The sequence below is a fragment of the Cnephaeus nilssonii genome (assembly GCF_951640355.1).
Source record: "Cnephaeus nilssonii genome assembly, chromosome: 2".
Taxonomy (NCBI): domain Eukaryota; kingdom Metazoa; phylum Chordata; class Mammalia; order Chiroptera; family Vespertilionidae; genus Cnephaeus; species Cnephaeus nilssonii.
The window spans coordinates 13,197,733-13,212,240 of NC_137073.1; the positions used below are offsets into that span (position 1 = coordinate 13,197,733).

Below are 14,508 nucleotides of genomic sequence, written 5' to 3' on the forward strand. Positions count from 1 at the left end.
AGGGGCTGATACGGTCCTCGCAGCCGGGGGCGGCACAGGTCAGCCGGGTGCACGGGGGGGCGCTGGATGCAGGGGTGGAGTTCACCCTCACCCCCCCACCCTCCATGCAGACACCCATTCCCTACCTCCCCTCCGCGGAAGCCCCCTACGTACGATGGCCAAAGGGTTCTGGGTGGATCCCGGCTGTGAGCCCGCCCCCGCCCACTCTGGAACCGACCTGCAGTCGGGCCGCGCCGTCCGGATCCCCGATGCCGCTGACCCTCCCCGATCCAGCTCCCGTGTTCCCGCACCTCGCGACCCACGACCCCCGGACTTTTCGTTCGGGCCACGGAACCACTTCTTTCCAGGTCCGGCCTGCCCGCAGAGCCCCGCCCACACCCGGTCACTCCCCGCCCACGCCCCCAGACGGGCAGCCGGGTGGACCAATAGCGAGCTCTTGGGACGTGCCTTTCGGACTCCAAGCCTTGACTCGGCCCCACCCTGCCTGCGCGCGCAGCCCCGCCCCCGCCCTGCCCTGCCTGCCGACCAATGGCTGAGCGCCGCCGGGCACGCCGACTGTACATTGGCGGCGCCGGGACGCTGGGGGCGGGAGCGGCGCGCAGCTGTGGCGCGGGAGCTTCGGAGCCGGCGGCGACTCCGGCGGGCTCGGCGGGTCCGCGTGGCCATGGAGGACTATGAGCGGGAGCTGCACGGCATCGAGGACGACTTCCACAGCCAGTTTGCGGACGAGCTCGAGGTGCTGGCGGAGCTGGAAGGTGGGCGCGGTTCCGGTCGCGGCCTTGTCACTTGTAGCTGGGCCGGGCCCCGGCCTGCCCCGGGAGTTCGGGAGGGCCGCTCGGGGTCGGGGAGCGCAGGCTGCAGGCAGCGCGACCTGCGGCGGGAGCTAGTCCTGGCGGGACGGCTGCCCTGAGGCGGTTGCTGTGCATCTTCTCTCCCAGCAGGGACAGAGGCCCTGTCACCCTGCAGGGACCGGGTCCGGCCGTCGTTTGAGGAGGCCATTGCTGGAGGGGACGCTGCGGCGCCCTGTTCTCCAGATGGACCCTCAGGGAACCGCAGGGGTGCTAGGAGGAGGCAGCTGGACACCGACGCCGAGAGGGACAGACTCCTCCTGAGTACGTCCGTCGTGGCCCCCACAGGGGTGGGAGGCAAGGCGGGGGAAGCACCGTGTTTCTTCCCAGAGTGTGTGTTTCCCCAGCTCCCGGGGTCAAGCGGCCCAGGCTGGAGGCGGTCAAGAGGCTGAACTTCGGGCAGGATGAGATGGAAGAGCTACAGCTTCCCGACTCCCCTCCTCGGGACATCACCCCCCCACCGAGTCCTGAGGTCCCCGCTGAGCTGTGGGGCGAGGGGTGTGTGGCTTGCGTGTCCTAGAGTCTTGGAATCGGAAGGGTCTCGTTTTTTCTGACCAGGTCCCAAGGCCTGGGGCCGTGGGCCTGTGGGAGGGTGGGCAGCAGAGGGTGAACCTGGGCTCCTTGCCTGAGGGGTAACAGGAAGCAAAGTGCAAGACGGCCTGGTCCTTTCTCAGGACTGCGGACCCTGGTGCTGACCTGGGGCTCAAACGGGCCTCACCAGCCCCTCGCAATCCGGTCCTGAGGCGACCCCCTGTCCTGGAGGACTACGTCAACGTGACCTCCACGGGCGGTGACCGGGCCTTTCTGGTGCTACGGGCTGACCCCGTGGGCACTGGGGTGCAGGTGGGTGCTGTGTGGCCATGGGGGGGGAGGTGTCTAGGCTGGCCACAGCCTCCCTGTGGGGTTGGCAGGCTTGGCACAGCCCAGGAAATCATATCCATAGGAGGACTCTGGGGACTCCTCAGGAAGTTCACTGGGCTTCCAGTCATCTCTTCAGGAGGGACTCTTCCTCTCTTTCCCTTCTTCCCCCTCCGCTTTTCTTCTCCTTCCTAGAGCTGCCCCCTTCCTAGTGGCTTTTCCTCTTCCAGTCCTTAGTTAGAGAGGGGACTCCTCCGTCTCTAGGCCTGCTGGTGCTGGGGGATGCCACCTAGGCCTCTGAGCATTGTTGGGAGGGGGTCGTGGGTAACCCCATGACCTAGGAGGGTGTCCAGAGGTGACTACTGCTCTCTCCCCCACAGAGCCCTTCCTTGGGCACCCACTGGCGTGGACATGGCCGCCTGGACCTGCTGGGTGTGTCTTTCACTTCTCTGAAGGAGCAGGTTGACAGTGAGGTGGGGTCTGCTGGGGTTTGCTGGGAGGAGAGGGGTAGCTCTGGGGCGACTGGCTGTCTGAGCCATCCTGATCCCAACCCCTGTTGTGCACAGCGGCGGCAGCGATTGCTCGAAGAGGCCCAGCGGCTCTCAGATACACTGCACAGGTGCTGTAGTAGGCCCTTTTGCTCCTGGAACCTTCAGCAGTTCTTGAACTACTGACCCCCAGCCTGAATTCTGGGCAGGGAGTAATCCCCGCTGGGGTGAAGGCCAGGCGGCTCAGGGCACAATGCTCTTCAGCCTCAGGACAGAGGAGATGGAGGAGGAGGCCCCTGAGGAGGTGCCGGCCGACCGCCAAGAAGACTCCCAGCACAGCCTCTGGGTGGATGAGTTTGCACCCCGGCACTACACGGAGCTGCTCAGTGACGATGTGAGGCCTTACACTTGCTCACGTGTGCCTGGCTTTCTTGTTGCCAGGAGGGGGGAATTCAGGACCCAGCCAAATAACGTATCACCAGCTCACAGACCTGTTGGAAGGGAAAGCAGGGCTCTGGTGTGCCTTGCTGAGTTGTAGATGGGGAAACTGAGGCAAGTACAGGGCCGGCATGCTGCTGGTCACCTCTGATGTGGGCTGAGGATCCAGAGCACCCCGTGTCTGTAGCCTTTGTTTCCTTTCCTCTCAGCAACTCATGCCCCTGGGTGGGTGCCCCTGGGGCTCCTGGAGGGGTCAGGGCCAGGGCATGGGAATGGAGGCCCCTGTGTGAGCCTTGCTGCCGCTCACCAGTAGGATGAGTGGGGGTCACTTGTTACTCAGCCTCAGCATCCCTGTGTGTGTCCTCGGAGTCCTTGGCACTGGTGGTCCTCCCAGGCAATACCTCCCTTCCCACAGTTCACCAACCGCTGCCTCCTCAAGTGGCTGAAGCTGTGGGACCTGGTGGTGTTCGGCCGAGAGAGGCCGGCCCGGAAGCCCAGGCCCAGTGTGGAGCCGGCCCGGGCTGGCAAGGAGGCCACAGCTTCCAGCAAGTGGAAAAGCCACGAGCAGGTGTTGGAGGAGATGCTCGAGGCTGAGCTGGACCTGAGCCGGCGGCCCCGGCAGAAAGTGAGCCCCACCTCTGTGCCCTGCATGTATCTCTGAGCCCAGGGGTTATACTCACTGGCTGGTGCCTTTGTACCTCTGGGGACCACAAGGCATGCACGGTGTGCTCCGCAGCATGGCTGAGGGCATGATGACGTGTTGGTGTGGGGAGTCAGTGATGTGAATGGGAGTTGGTTGGTCTAATGACTTAGGTAAGGTCAGTGTCCCTCAAGGGGCCCAGTACCTCCCGAAGGATATTGTGGTAGACAGTGAGTGGTTTTGAGGGGTCAGTCATGTCAGTAACGGCTGTGGCCCTGTCAGGTCTCCCCATCACCGTCTTTATTCAGGGTTTTCTCTCATTCTGAAGTGCTCCTTCTGAGCCATGGGCATGCTGGGGTTCTCATTTGATGACTAGGTGGGTGTGGGGTGATATGGACATTCCCTGGCACCAAGCCTCATGGGACAGGATTAGCAGCCTTGGTGGTTGGGTCAGATGCTCCCCAACGTGGTGCAGGTTGCAGCCTGTCTTTATGTCTTGGTTGCAGGTAGCGTTGCTATGTGGACCCCCTGGGCTGGGCAAGACCACTCTGGCCCACGTGATTGCAAGGCATGCTGGGTACTGTGTGGTGGAAATGAATGCAAGGTGAGTGGGAGGGAAGGCCTGACCTCTGGGCCTCTTGTCTGTCCTGATATGTCTGGTTGAATCTGGGTCACTGGGTCCTGGGGGCATTGGGATTTGGAGCAGTCATGTCGCAGGGTAGCCTCGAGGTGTAAGTGTAGCAGCTTGGCCCTGGGAGACCATCCTGCCAGGGACACCGGCTGCTGCCCTGGCCGAGGCCACAGCTGCCCTGATGGCCCCTCGCCTGCTTTATGGTTACAGTGACGACCGCAGCCCTGAGGCCTTCCGCACGCACATTGAGGCGGCCACGCAGATGGAGTCGGTGCTGGGCATTGGTGGGAAGCCCAACTGCCTGGTTATCGATGAGATTGATGGGGCCCCCACGGTGGGCCTCCTGGGTGCCTGGCCAGTGGGTGGGTGGGTGGCAATCTGGGCTGTGGCTCATTGCACCCACTGCATGTCCCCCCAGGCTGCCATCAACGTGCTCCTCAGCATCATTGACCGCAAGGGCCCGAAGGAGGCAGAGCCGGGGGGCCGGGCCATGTTGGTGGGTGAGGGGCGGCGGCCGCGGGCAGACGGGGGTCTCTTGATGAGGCCAGTCATCTGCATCTGTAATGACCAGTGAGTTGGGTGGGGCAGGGTTTTGAAGGTGAGGGCCTGAGGGTGCTCCACTGGGCGGGGTCCACAGGAGGGCTGAGGGCCCCTGGGATGGCACATGGTAGCCCCACCTGGCCACCCAGTGGATTTGAGGCTGGGATTTGGATGAGGGTTTGCCCCCACACCCTGTGCCCATCCTGCAGGTTCGCGCCCTCTCTCCGGCAGCTGAAGCAGCAGGCTTTCCTGCTCCACTTCCCACCTACACTCCCCTCCAGACTCATACAGCGGCTGCAGGAGGTCAGTGGGGGTGTGGAGGTGGGGCATAGGGCTGGGGCTGCATGGCTGACGACAGGGTGGGGGGACGTGACTCCTGTCATGGTCTCATTTGCCCCTCCCCACCTCTCTACACCCCTCCCCACCACTCTACACCCCTCCCCTCTGCCATCCAGGGCACTACCCTCTCTGCCGTGTTGGGGGTGTTCCCTTGTCCCCACTCCCTTCTCCCCATCCCAGGTCCTGGGGTGAGGGTGACTGGATCACTTTGATCTCTGGTGGTGGGTGGTCCCTAGTGGGGACCGAGTTCAGTTTACAGTATCTATAGTTTTTGTCTCCTGTAGGATGAGAGCAGCTACTCACCTGTTTCTAGGGAGGAGGTGGCTACAGGGTGGAACTCGGAGAGGGGAGGGGATGGATACCCATGCTCTTGCCTCCTGCAGATCTCCCTACGGCAGGGCCTGCAGGCCGACCCGGGTGCCCTGGCAGCCCTCTGTGAGAAGACAGACAATGATATCCGAGCCTGCATCAACACCCTGCAGGTGGGCGGGGAGGAAGCTGGCTGTGGGGGGGTGGGACAGGGGGCAGCTGCCTCTCAACCCCACACCCTGTGTCCAGTTCCTGCACGGGCGAGGCCAGCGGGAGCTGAGTGTTCAGGCCGTGCAGACCACACGAGTCGGCCTCAAGGACCAGCGCAGGGGGCTCTTCTCTGTGTGGCAGGAGGTCTTCCAGCTGCCCCGGGCCCAGAGGTAGGTGGGGTGGCAGAAGGAGGGGTGGGCCAGGCTCAGCCTGGATATCTGTGGTGCCCCCGCCCTGGACCTAAACCCTGCGTGTGCAGCCGGTCCCCGCTTTTGCCAACAGAAACCAAGGCTGCTTGGGCCCTGCTTTCAAGGCTGTGCCTCAGCCTCCCTCACTGCCGCCTCCTTGGGGCTGCCTCGAGTCGGGAGGGCTGCCTTGAGTCGGGAGGGTGCTGCCACCAGGAATAAAGTGGGTGGGGGCTCTACTCCAGCTTCAGCAACCCTCTGCAGGCGACGTGTGGGCCAGGACCCAACTCTGCCTACCCACAAGCTCCTACTGGGCGATGGGCTCATGGGGTTGGGGCACCAGGCTGCCGAGGCACCCCTGACCATGGCTGCACAGCGGTTCTACCACATCCTGCATGTGGCTGCCTCCTCGGGCGAGCATGAGAAGGTAGTCCAGGTAACTACACTCTACCTGAACCTTTTTTCCAGGCGCCGTGTTGGGGGTGTTCCCTTGTCCCCAGACAATGAACAGGAGACAATTCAGATAGTGCCAAGCTCTAGAAGAAGCAGGTGGGATGGGAATGAGGTGGGGCAGACGGCATCAGAGAGGCCTCGGGATATGAGCAGCACAGAGGGCCCGAGGAGAGGCTGGCTGGTGCTAGGAGGGGGGTGGCCACCAGCATGGCAGAGGGCTGGGTGTGGGGATGGGGGGTCGTTTTGATTGATGGGATCACTGGCTATCAGTTGGGAGCCAATGTGCAGTGTGGCAGCAGCAGGGGAGCCTGATCCAGTGGCTGGAGGGGGGCTTGATTCTGGACCTGAGCTGTGGGAGTGGGGATGTGGGTTAGAGAGCAGGTAGGGATTTTGGCCTGAGCAGGTGGCAGAGATGCACCCCCAACCTTGAAAGCCCGGCCTAAGCTGTCTCCCTAACTAAGCCTCTTTGGGTTAGTGGTTAGGGATCTGTGCAAATCCAGAAACGCCTGGTTGCAGAGGGCAGAGCAAGTGCGGGAGGGGATGGGACATCTACATAGAAGGAGAGTGGGGGCTCTGCCCTCAATTCTGGTGGACAGGCTCCCTTTAGGGAGGGGTGGAGGTGGGGGGTTCTCTCCTGCACATCCCAGGATCTTGGTCAAACCAGAGTGGGGACAGCAGATGGGCCTTCCTGGCACCCTCTCAGGGCCCTGTGGCCACTCACTGGTGCTTGGTGCTATCCTGAGTCCCCGGACTTGGCAGGGCAGATGGGCAGTGAAGGGTCCCTTGTGCTGTGGGGGGCGGGGGGCGGTCATGATGCTGGAGGGACTCAGAGACCCACTACTCACAGGGCCTGTTTGACAACTTCCTGCGGCTGCGGCTGCGGGACTCCAGCCTGGGCACCGTGTGTACAGCCCTCGACTGGCTAGCCTTTGAGGACATGCTGGGCCAGGCCGCCCACCACAGCCAGAGCTTCCAGTTGCTGCGCTACCAGCCCTTCCTGCTTGTGGCCTTCCACTTGCTGTTCGCCTCCAGCCACGTGCCTAGGATCGCCTTCCCGAGTAGCCAGCAGGAGGTGTGCCCTGCACCCTGCCCCTTGCCCCTGTCTAGGCCGGGCCTGGGATCCTAGGGGGTCCTGGCTGACCTGGTTCTGGTTTACCCTCCACCCCAGGCCCAGAACCGGACAAGTCAGGTGCAGAACCTGATCCAGACACTGGTGTCCGGTATTGCTCCGGCCACTCGCAACCAAACAGCGCCCCAGGCCCTCGTCCTGGACACCCTCTGCCTGCTCCTGGACATCCTCGTGCCTAAGCTTCGCCCTGTGAGTGCCTCCCCCAGAAGGAGGGTGTGGCTTCCGGCTGGACTGGGTTCCTGGCTGTGCTCAGTGTCCCTACCTGTTGCCTACCTGCCCGCAGGTGAGCACGCAGCTGTACAGCACCCGTGAGAAGCTGCAGTTGAGCAGCCTTGTGGGCACCATGCTTGCCTACAGCCTAACCTACCGCCAGGAGCACACGCCCGACGGGCAGTATGTCTACAGGCTGGAGCCGTGAGTCTGCAGCACCTGGAATGAGGGTAGTGGGGGGCTGGGCTGGGAGTGGAAAAGCATGGCCTTGGTGAGGCGTGTGAGACTCAGTTTCCCCATTTGTCAGAGGTTGGCGGGAGTGTCGGTTCTAGCTCAGCTCCTGCCCACATGTGACTGAAGTGGGCCCCCAGGTTGGGCATAGATAGCCCCAGGACCTGAGGCTTTTACTGCAGACCCTCTGCCCCAGTGTTCCCCAGGAGCCCACCAGAGGTCCTCGAGCTCCCTAGGGCTGTTCCCCTGTCCTGAGATGGCTGTGGGGATGGAGCGCGGGCCCTAGGGTCCTGCTGCCCGGTCAGGGCCCCAGTGTCTGGGATGCAGGTGTTTCTCTGTGCCGATGGCAAGGAGGCAGTAATGGCGGTTTCTGAGCACGAAGCCCAGCCTGAGCCCCAGCCCTGCCATGTTGTCTCATTCCCTCCCTTTGTAGCCCTAGGGAGGTCCCTGTCCTGCAGCTTTCTCATTCTGGCATTTGGAGTCATTGTGGTGGGGTGCCCCCTGCTGCTATCACCACTGAGCAGGTGCCCAGCTGTCTTGCCCCCCCCCCTCCCGAGCAGGAACTTGGAGGAGGTCTGCCGCTTTCCTGAACTGCCTGCCCGAAAGCCCCTCACCTACCAGGCCAAGCAGCTTATTGCCCGTGAGATCGAAGTGGAGAAGATGCGGCGGGCAGAGGCCTTGGCCCGAGATGGGGACAGCCCCCAGGTGAGCCCACCTCTGGCTTGGGGCAGAGCAGGGCCTCATAGGATGGATACTGCCCTTGGAATGGCCCTGCCCAGTCAGCTCTCATCGCATCCACTTCCTGCAGGTGGATGGCAGTCCTCCCAAGGCCAAGGGCCCACAGGGGACTACTGGGGGGAAAGGGGCACAGCCACCCACCCCACGCAGCCACGAGCAGCGGCTGGAGCGCATCCTGAAGAGAGCAGCCCTGGAGGACCAGGTTTGGGGGCTGGAAGGGGGCATGGGGGTGGGGCTGTGTTACCTTGGTACAGGCTGGTTCTAAGCTCTGAGGGACTCCTAAATGTCCAGTTCCCTGCTGCTCAGCAGGGTAGGGCTTCACCTGGGCTCAGTTTGCCATTGGGCAGGAGGCTGGGTTCTGTTGGCACCTCCTGCCCTGGCCCTGACGGACCAGGCAGCTGTGAGGGTGGTAAGGGGCAGAGGGGACACTTGCTGAGTAGGTCAGCCCAGGATGAGGGGAGGGGGCTGGGAGAGGTGCCTACTCCTCAGCCCTGGGCCACGGTTCAGAGGTGCCATGAGACCCATCCTCCTGGGGAGAGTTTTTCCCTCATGGCAGGGAGTGTCCTGGATGTGTCTGTCCTCATGAATCTGACCGCCCACCCTCTGCAGACCGAGAGGGATTTCTTCGGCCGTGTGGTCGTCAGGAGAGCAGCAGCCCTGAGCGCAGGTGTGTGTGGGTGTGGGAGCTGTGGAGGGAGGGGCTGGGGTCGGGCAGAGGATCAACCCTGTGGTCCCCACAGAGGACACAGCCCCTGAGACGGACGCGGTTGAGCACCGCATGGGCACGGCGGTGGGCAGGAGCGATGTCTGGTTCCGCTTCAAGGAGGGCGTCTCCAACGCTGTGCGACGCAACCTGCACATCAGGGACCTGCTGTAGCTGGGTCACACCAGACACCCAGGGTTATGCCAGATGCACGTCCCACTCCTCCGTGGTACCCCAGATCCATGCTGGATGCTCTGATTTACACCGGATGCCCCAGAATCCACACCAGATACCCCAATGTTCATGACTGACACCCAGGCCTACACCAGCACCCCAACGTCATGCTGGATGTCCTCAGATCCACACTGGACACCTTGGTGTTGCTTTCTCTGTTATTTTTTATTTCAATTTTGAGAGTACATTTATTAAAGCTGGGGACAGTGACAAGGAATGGCTTAGGACTTAAGAAGCAGCAGGAGGGAGCCTAGGCAGGGCTGCTTGGCTCACTGAGAACTAAGTGACAGAGGTGAGCAGAGGCCCAGCTGCTGCCAGCTCACTGCAAAGTCCAGGAAAAGCGGGCCTTGGGGACAGGTTCAGGGGTTAGCCCCCGGCCCTTGTTCCCCTGGCTGAGTCTCCTGGGGCCCCTTAGGTTAAGAGAAGGAGGGGGAGGGGAAGTCTTTATAAAAGTCACACCTTCACAGAGTTGTCCTCTTCACAAAGGCATGAGCCTGGGGCTGTGGGGTCACAGGATGGCACACTTGCCTTTCTCCACCCACGGGTTGTTCTTCATGAGGTCAGGGTTCAGGAAGGGGTCTTTGGGGATCCCATCCTCGATCCACTTGAGGAGCCTGTGGGTGGGGAGATTGGGGTGATCAGGTGGGCACCTTGCCCCTCAAGTGCTGCTCAGTGTTACACATGAGGGTCTGATCTTAGCTTATGCAAATGAGCACAGGGCAGGGAAATGAGATGCAAATCAACAGCTGGCCCTGGGTGGGGTGAGGCTGAGGCTCTGGGGTCCTGGGGACTCACTCAGGGATGCTCTTGGATGACATCTCCCTTTTGAAGGCCAGCTGGTACTTGAGGCTCTCGACCTCCTTCTTCATCTGGGGCACGTCCCACTCCTCCATGCCGTCGGGGGCTTCGGAAGTGGCCAGCCTGGGGCTGGAGGACATGAAGAGGCAATAGAGATTCCAGCCTGCAATAGCCCCCAGATGGTCCCTCCCGCCGATGAGACCCCACATGAAAGGAGGGACCCTGTCCTTGCACACTGACAACCCACTGCCTGGGGAGGTCCCTAGGGGCTGCTTCCCCAGATCCACACAGGCAGTACTGGGGTGCAGGGCCTGGATCTGAGGCTCCACTAATGAGGTTCCATTAGACTGCCCTGCCCCAGGGGCTAATTAACTGCAGAGGAAACTTTCCACCCTTAGCTCTGCGTCCCCACCCAATCAAAGCCTCACCACGGCTGGGCCTCAGGGTTGGAGACATGGGGCACTGTCCCTGCTGGGAGATAACAGGGCCAGCACACCGCAAAGGTTCCCAAGAGCCCACAGCAACCCCGCCCCGCTGTGAGGCCTGCTTCCCACTCCTGGTTGCAGAGGTGTAGCCCAGGCCCCAGACCATGTAAAGGGCAGGACCCTGCCTGTGCCTTCCCCTGCTTTGCATGGACAAAGCCCCCACTGAGGGCACGGGAATCCTGGGGCTAGGAGGATTTGACTGCATTTTGCATCTCTGGCTGGGGGTTGGGGTGCTGAGGATCTTGGAGGTCAGAGGCTGTCCAGTAGGTCAGGACTCAGAACAGCTGCAGCCTCCCGCTGCCCAGTGTCTCCCCTGGAACTTGACAAACATCGTGGCCCAGTTTCTGCTTGTGAAACAACTGGCAGAGTCACAGGTTGAGACCTCTCAGGAGATCCAGCAGTTGGGGGCACATGAGGGCAAGTTGCTCTGTAAGCCCCACCCAGTTCACTCCAGGGGCTCAGGGAGTCCCTTGTTGCCCCTACTCCCCGCCCCGCCCTCCCCCCACCCCCGCCACTACCCCATCACTGAGGCTGGGAGCCAAGGGACTGGCTTTCTTGACTTTGGGAGGGTGGGCAGGTGGTCCGCAGGCTGACAGGAGTATGACCCTGTGGCCTCAGGCTGTCTCCATGGAGACGGAAGTGTGTGTGTGTGTGTGTGTGTGTGTGTGTGTGTGTGTGTGTGTGGCGGTGGGAGGGGGTGGGTCCTGGTCCTTGTGGTCGTTTGGGAGAGTGCACAGACTGGGAGGGGCTTGTGGGGTGGTCATCCAGGAGTGAGGATGAGAGCCCAGGGGAGCAGGGTATCTCTGAGGAACAGTCAAGGAGGGGGTTTGCAGGCTCCTCTCCCAGAGACCCCAAGTTCCAGCACGCCAGCCCCCCACAGCAGGCTCTCACGCAGACAGACATGGGGGCATCCCCATCGCGGGACTGCAGTGGCCCTGTCCACAGCCCCCTCCTCCGTCTGGCCCTACCTGTGTGAAGCCGCTGCTGAGCCCAGCCTCAGTCCCAAACACTGCCCACCCCACAGCCCGCCCTGCCCCCAACAGTGCTTGGTGGGCCCTGCGGGGCGGGGAGCACGGTGCACGGAGGGAACTGGCTCCCCTTCCTGTAGGCTGCTCTGCCCCACCCGCCTGCAGACAGGGTCTTCCCCACCAGGCCTGGGCCCTGGGGACACTCAGGGCGGCTATCCTCCACTGCAAGACAGGCAGGCGGGGGCGTCTCGTCTCTGGTTAGGTCTGTCCAGGTCCGCCCAGCGGGACATGGCCAAGTCTCAGAACCCTGGGCTTCAGTTCCCTGCTCAGCCTAAGGGACCAGTTCATCAGACTTACCTTGGGCGGTGATGGCGAGGGAGAAGTGATGACAAAGTGACTGAAGACTAAGTGATGGGCAAGTGAGCCTGGCACACAGGCAGGCAGAGCCCAGCAGGTGCCCGCCCACTCCTGCCACCCGGGGCCAGTCCCTGGCACCGCCCCCACCCTCCACCCGCCCTCCTCAGGGCTGAGCTGACCCTGGGGACTTGGCCTAGCTTGGCCAGCCTCCAGGGGTGGGAGATGCAGTTCCAGGTCAGCTTTGGTCCTGGGTGATGAAGTCCTGTCCTGCCTTTCAATCTTCAGGGCAGACGCCGTCAGGGCCAAGACTGCACCCCCTTCTCTGACAATGCCCTGGGTGTGCCCAGGGGGCCTGCTGCTCTGCTCCACTCTCGGAGAAGTTGTTTCCCCCGGGGTCATTGGGTGATGCAGGTGCCAGGCTGTATCCTGGGTGGGCCCCCAGGTAGCAGGGCCCAGCTCCCTAATCAGGGTCCTTAAGGAGGCCAGAGCCCAAGGCTCCCCAGGCCCTTTGCAGGTGCTCCTGTGGCCTCTCCTGGGCCAGATCCCCTGCGGCTGGTCACTGCCCCATCTGGAAGGCGGGACGCGGTGCCCCCTGCCCCTTTTAGACACCTGGGTCCTTTCTGTTGTGGTTTTGTAAAAGGGGTCAGTGGTGCCTCAGCCCCTGGAGCAGGCACATGACAGCTCAGGCGGCACTCTGGAACTGGGGCAAATCAGGGAAATTAGGGATTATTTTTATTACGGATTTGGGCGTGTGGGGAGCTTAGAGCAAGGGCATCCGTGTTCTCAGGGCAGATGGCTACAGTGCTGGCCTCTCTCCATCCCCACCTCCACCCCACCCCCATCTCATCCCCCAGGGCCTGTGCTCATCTGCCTGTCAGGCCCCTCAGGTACCCTGACTGGGCTGCCTGGGCTCTCCTGGGGCTGGGGCCCTGCTCACACTGGTGGGAGGCTCAGGGCAGGGGTCCTGGTCGGCCCCCAAAGACTGGCTCAAGGTTGGGACTGAGACCCAGGCCCCACTACCCAGTCATGCCTTGCCCTCAGGGGGCCTGGGTAGAACTGGGCACCCAGGACAGGCTCTGGCCCGACAACGCCCCAAGAATCTCCTGAGAGAAGCCCTGGTGTGACTTGGTTAGGTGTGGACCCCGTGGTCGGCTCCAGGAGCCTGCTTGCAGGTGCTGTTTGGAATTCTCAGTGGAATCAGAAAGCTCAACGTGGTCACAGCTGAAATCCACTGAGAAGCACCGCAGGGCTCAGAGGCCCAGACCGGAGTTCACCTGGGCGTCCTCAGCACACAGGGCTGGCCTATAGGCGGGAGCTTGTGGGCACAGATTCTGCGCTTCCCCAGTGCTGTGCTGAAACAGTCTCTGGGCGGCTGTGGGGACACTTGGGGTTCAGAAGCGGTCATGGTGCTGCCTCAGGCAGGCCCGTATGAAGAAGGCCACAGCTGTGCTTGGTGGCCAAGCTGAAGAGCGTCTGCTTGTGTGAGCCGAAGCCCACCCCCTTGGTGAGAGTTGGGGAACCTGTGACTCCTATTTCTCACCTTCCTGTGGGTCCCAAACGTGTCCAGGCCCTCTCACGAGCCTCCTGGGGGTGGCAGGTCCAGAAGGCTCAGAGGCCCAAGGATACACTCTGGGAGGGGGACACTCGAGAGGCAGTGGCAGCTTGCCCTCCAGCTGGGCGCCGACTTGCAGGCTCCCAGAGTGGGCCCACGGGGACCAAACACCTTTCTGAAATTAGCTCCACTAACGGGGCTGCTGGTGCAGCCCACAGCTCCTCCCTGGCCTAGAAACTGCTGCCCGAGCCCCACGCCTGCAGGGGCCCCTCCTGGGACCGGGCGATTGAGGCCAGGCCTCCCAGGGGACATGCAGGCACAGGGGGCAGGGGCGGCGAGACCCTGGCAGTGCTGCTGTCAGTGTTCGGAAGAATAAAAAGGGTGTGTGGGTCGCTCTGACACCTTCCAGGTAGGGTCTCCGAGGAGGGCTCCGAGATGAAGGGGAGGAAATGCCCAAACAGACAGGACCCACGGATGGGTGCTGTCCCTGCCTGTTCCCAATGTGGCTCTGACCTTTGGCCTGTCCTCACCAGGTCACCTCTGAGCAACCCGGTGTCACCCCCGGCTGCTATCAGCTCCAGCTCCATGTGGGGGGGACAGTGCCACTTGGCTTCTCCAGAGACTGAGACTCCTCTGCATGGTTCCCCACTGAGAGGGCAGGCAGCCGGGCAGAGGTGGGCAGAGGTGAGGAGGCCGCCAGCAGCAGAGCCACCTCACCTGGTTAAACAGCTCCTGGAAACCTATAGGCAGTGTTTACATTATCTTTGAAAGTTTGAAGACGATTTGCAAAAATAATGTAAGCTCCTAGACCCACAAGTGCAGGACTCCTGTTGTCTGCCGGGGGACAGGGGTCTCTATGGGGGCCATGGACTTTCACCCCCACCCTAGCCTGGGCCTGGGTTCAGTGTGGGGCTCCCTCCGCCTGCCTGGACCCTGTCTGCTGCCTTCCTGGGTGCAGAACTTGGTCTCAGAGGCAGACACTGGATTTACAGGAATCTGGACATCATTCTCCACTTCTTCCCCCTCCCCCAATTAAATCTCCCAGGGGTGGGTCTGTCTGACAGAGGAGGGAATGAAGCTGACCAGTGTCCAAAGGCACTGTCCTGATTGGCCAGAATGGAGCCACTCTGACTGGTAGGTGAAGAAGCTGATTGGGTGGGGTGG

General features: G+C 62.3%; 2 protein-coding genes across 2 annotated transcripts; one reads left to right on the forward strand and one right to left on the reverse strand.

The window, feature by feature from the left end:
- Window positions 1-154: 154 nt before the first annotated feature.
- Window positions 155-9,381, forward strand: CHTF18 (chromosome transmission fidelity factor 18; the record flags this gene model as incomplete). Its single annotated transcript, XM_079760141.1, has 22 exons — window positions 155-755; window positions 939-1,112; window positions 1,196-1,346; window positions 1,523-1,691; window positions 2,087-2,179; window positions 2,273-2,325; window positions 2,459-2,588; window positions 3,048-3,257; window positions 3,779-3,876; window positions 4,114-4,237; window positions 4,322-4,473; window positions 4,653-4,746; window positions 5,166-5,264; window positions 5,341-5,471; window positions 5,751-5,922; window positions 6,787-7,011; window positions 7,108-7,257; window positions 7,352-7,482; window positions 8,070-8,214; window positions 8,318-8,449; window positions 8,857-8,914; window positions 8,988-9,381. The coding sequence occupies 22 exons, from the start codon at window positions 155-157 to the stop codon at window positions 9,122-9,124; spliced, it is 3,429 nt and encodes a 1,142-aa protein (XP_079616267.1). The 3' UTR covers window positions 9,125-9,381.
- A 150-nt stretch (window positions 9,382-9,531) lies between these two features.
- Window positions 9,532-10,965, reverse strand: GNG13 (G protein subunit gamma 13). The gene is made up of 2 exons (XM_079760268.1): window positions 9,980-10,965; window positions 9,532-9,798 (listed from the first exon to the last, which is right to left on the reverse strand). The coding sequence occupies exons 1-2, from the start codon at window positions 10,189-10,191 to the stop codon at window positions 9,693-9,695; spliced, it is 318 nt and encodes a 105-aa protein (XP_079616394.1). The 5' UTR covers window positions 10,192-10,965; the 3' UTR covers window positions 9,532-9,692.
- Between the last annotated feature and the right edge of the window lie 3,543 nt (window positions 10,966-14,508).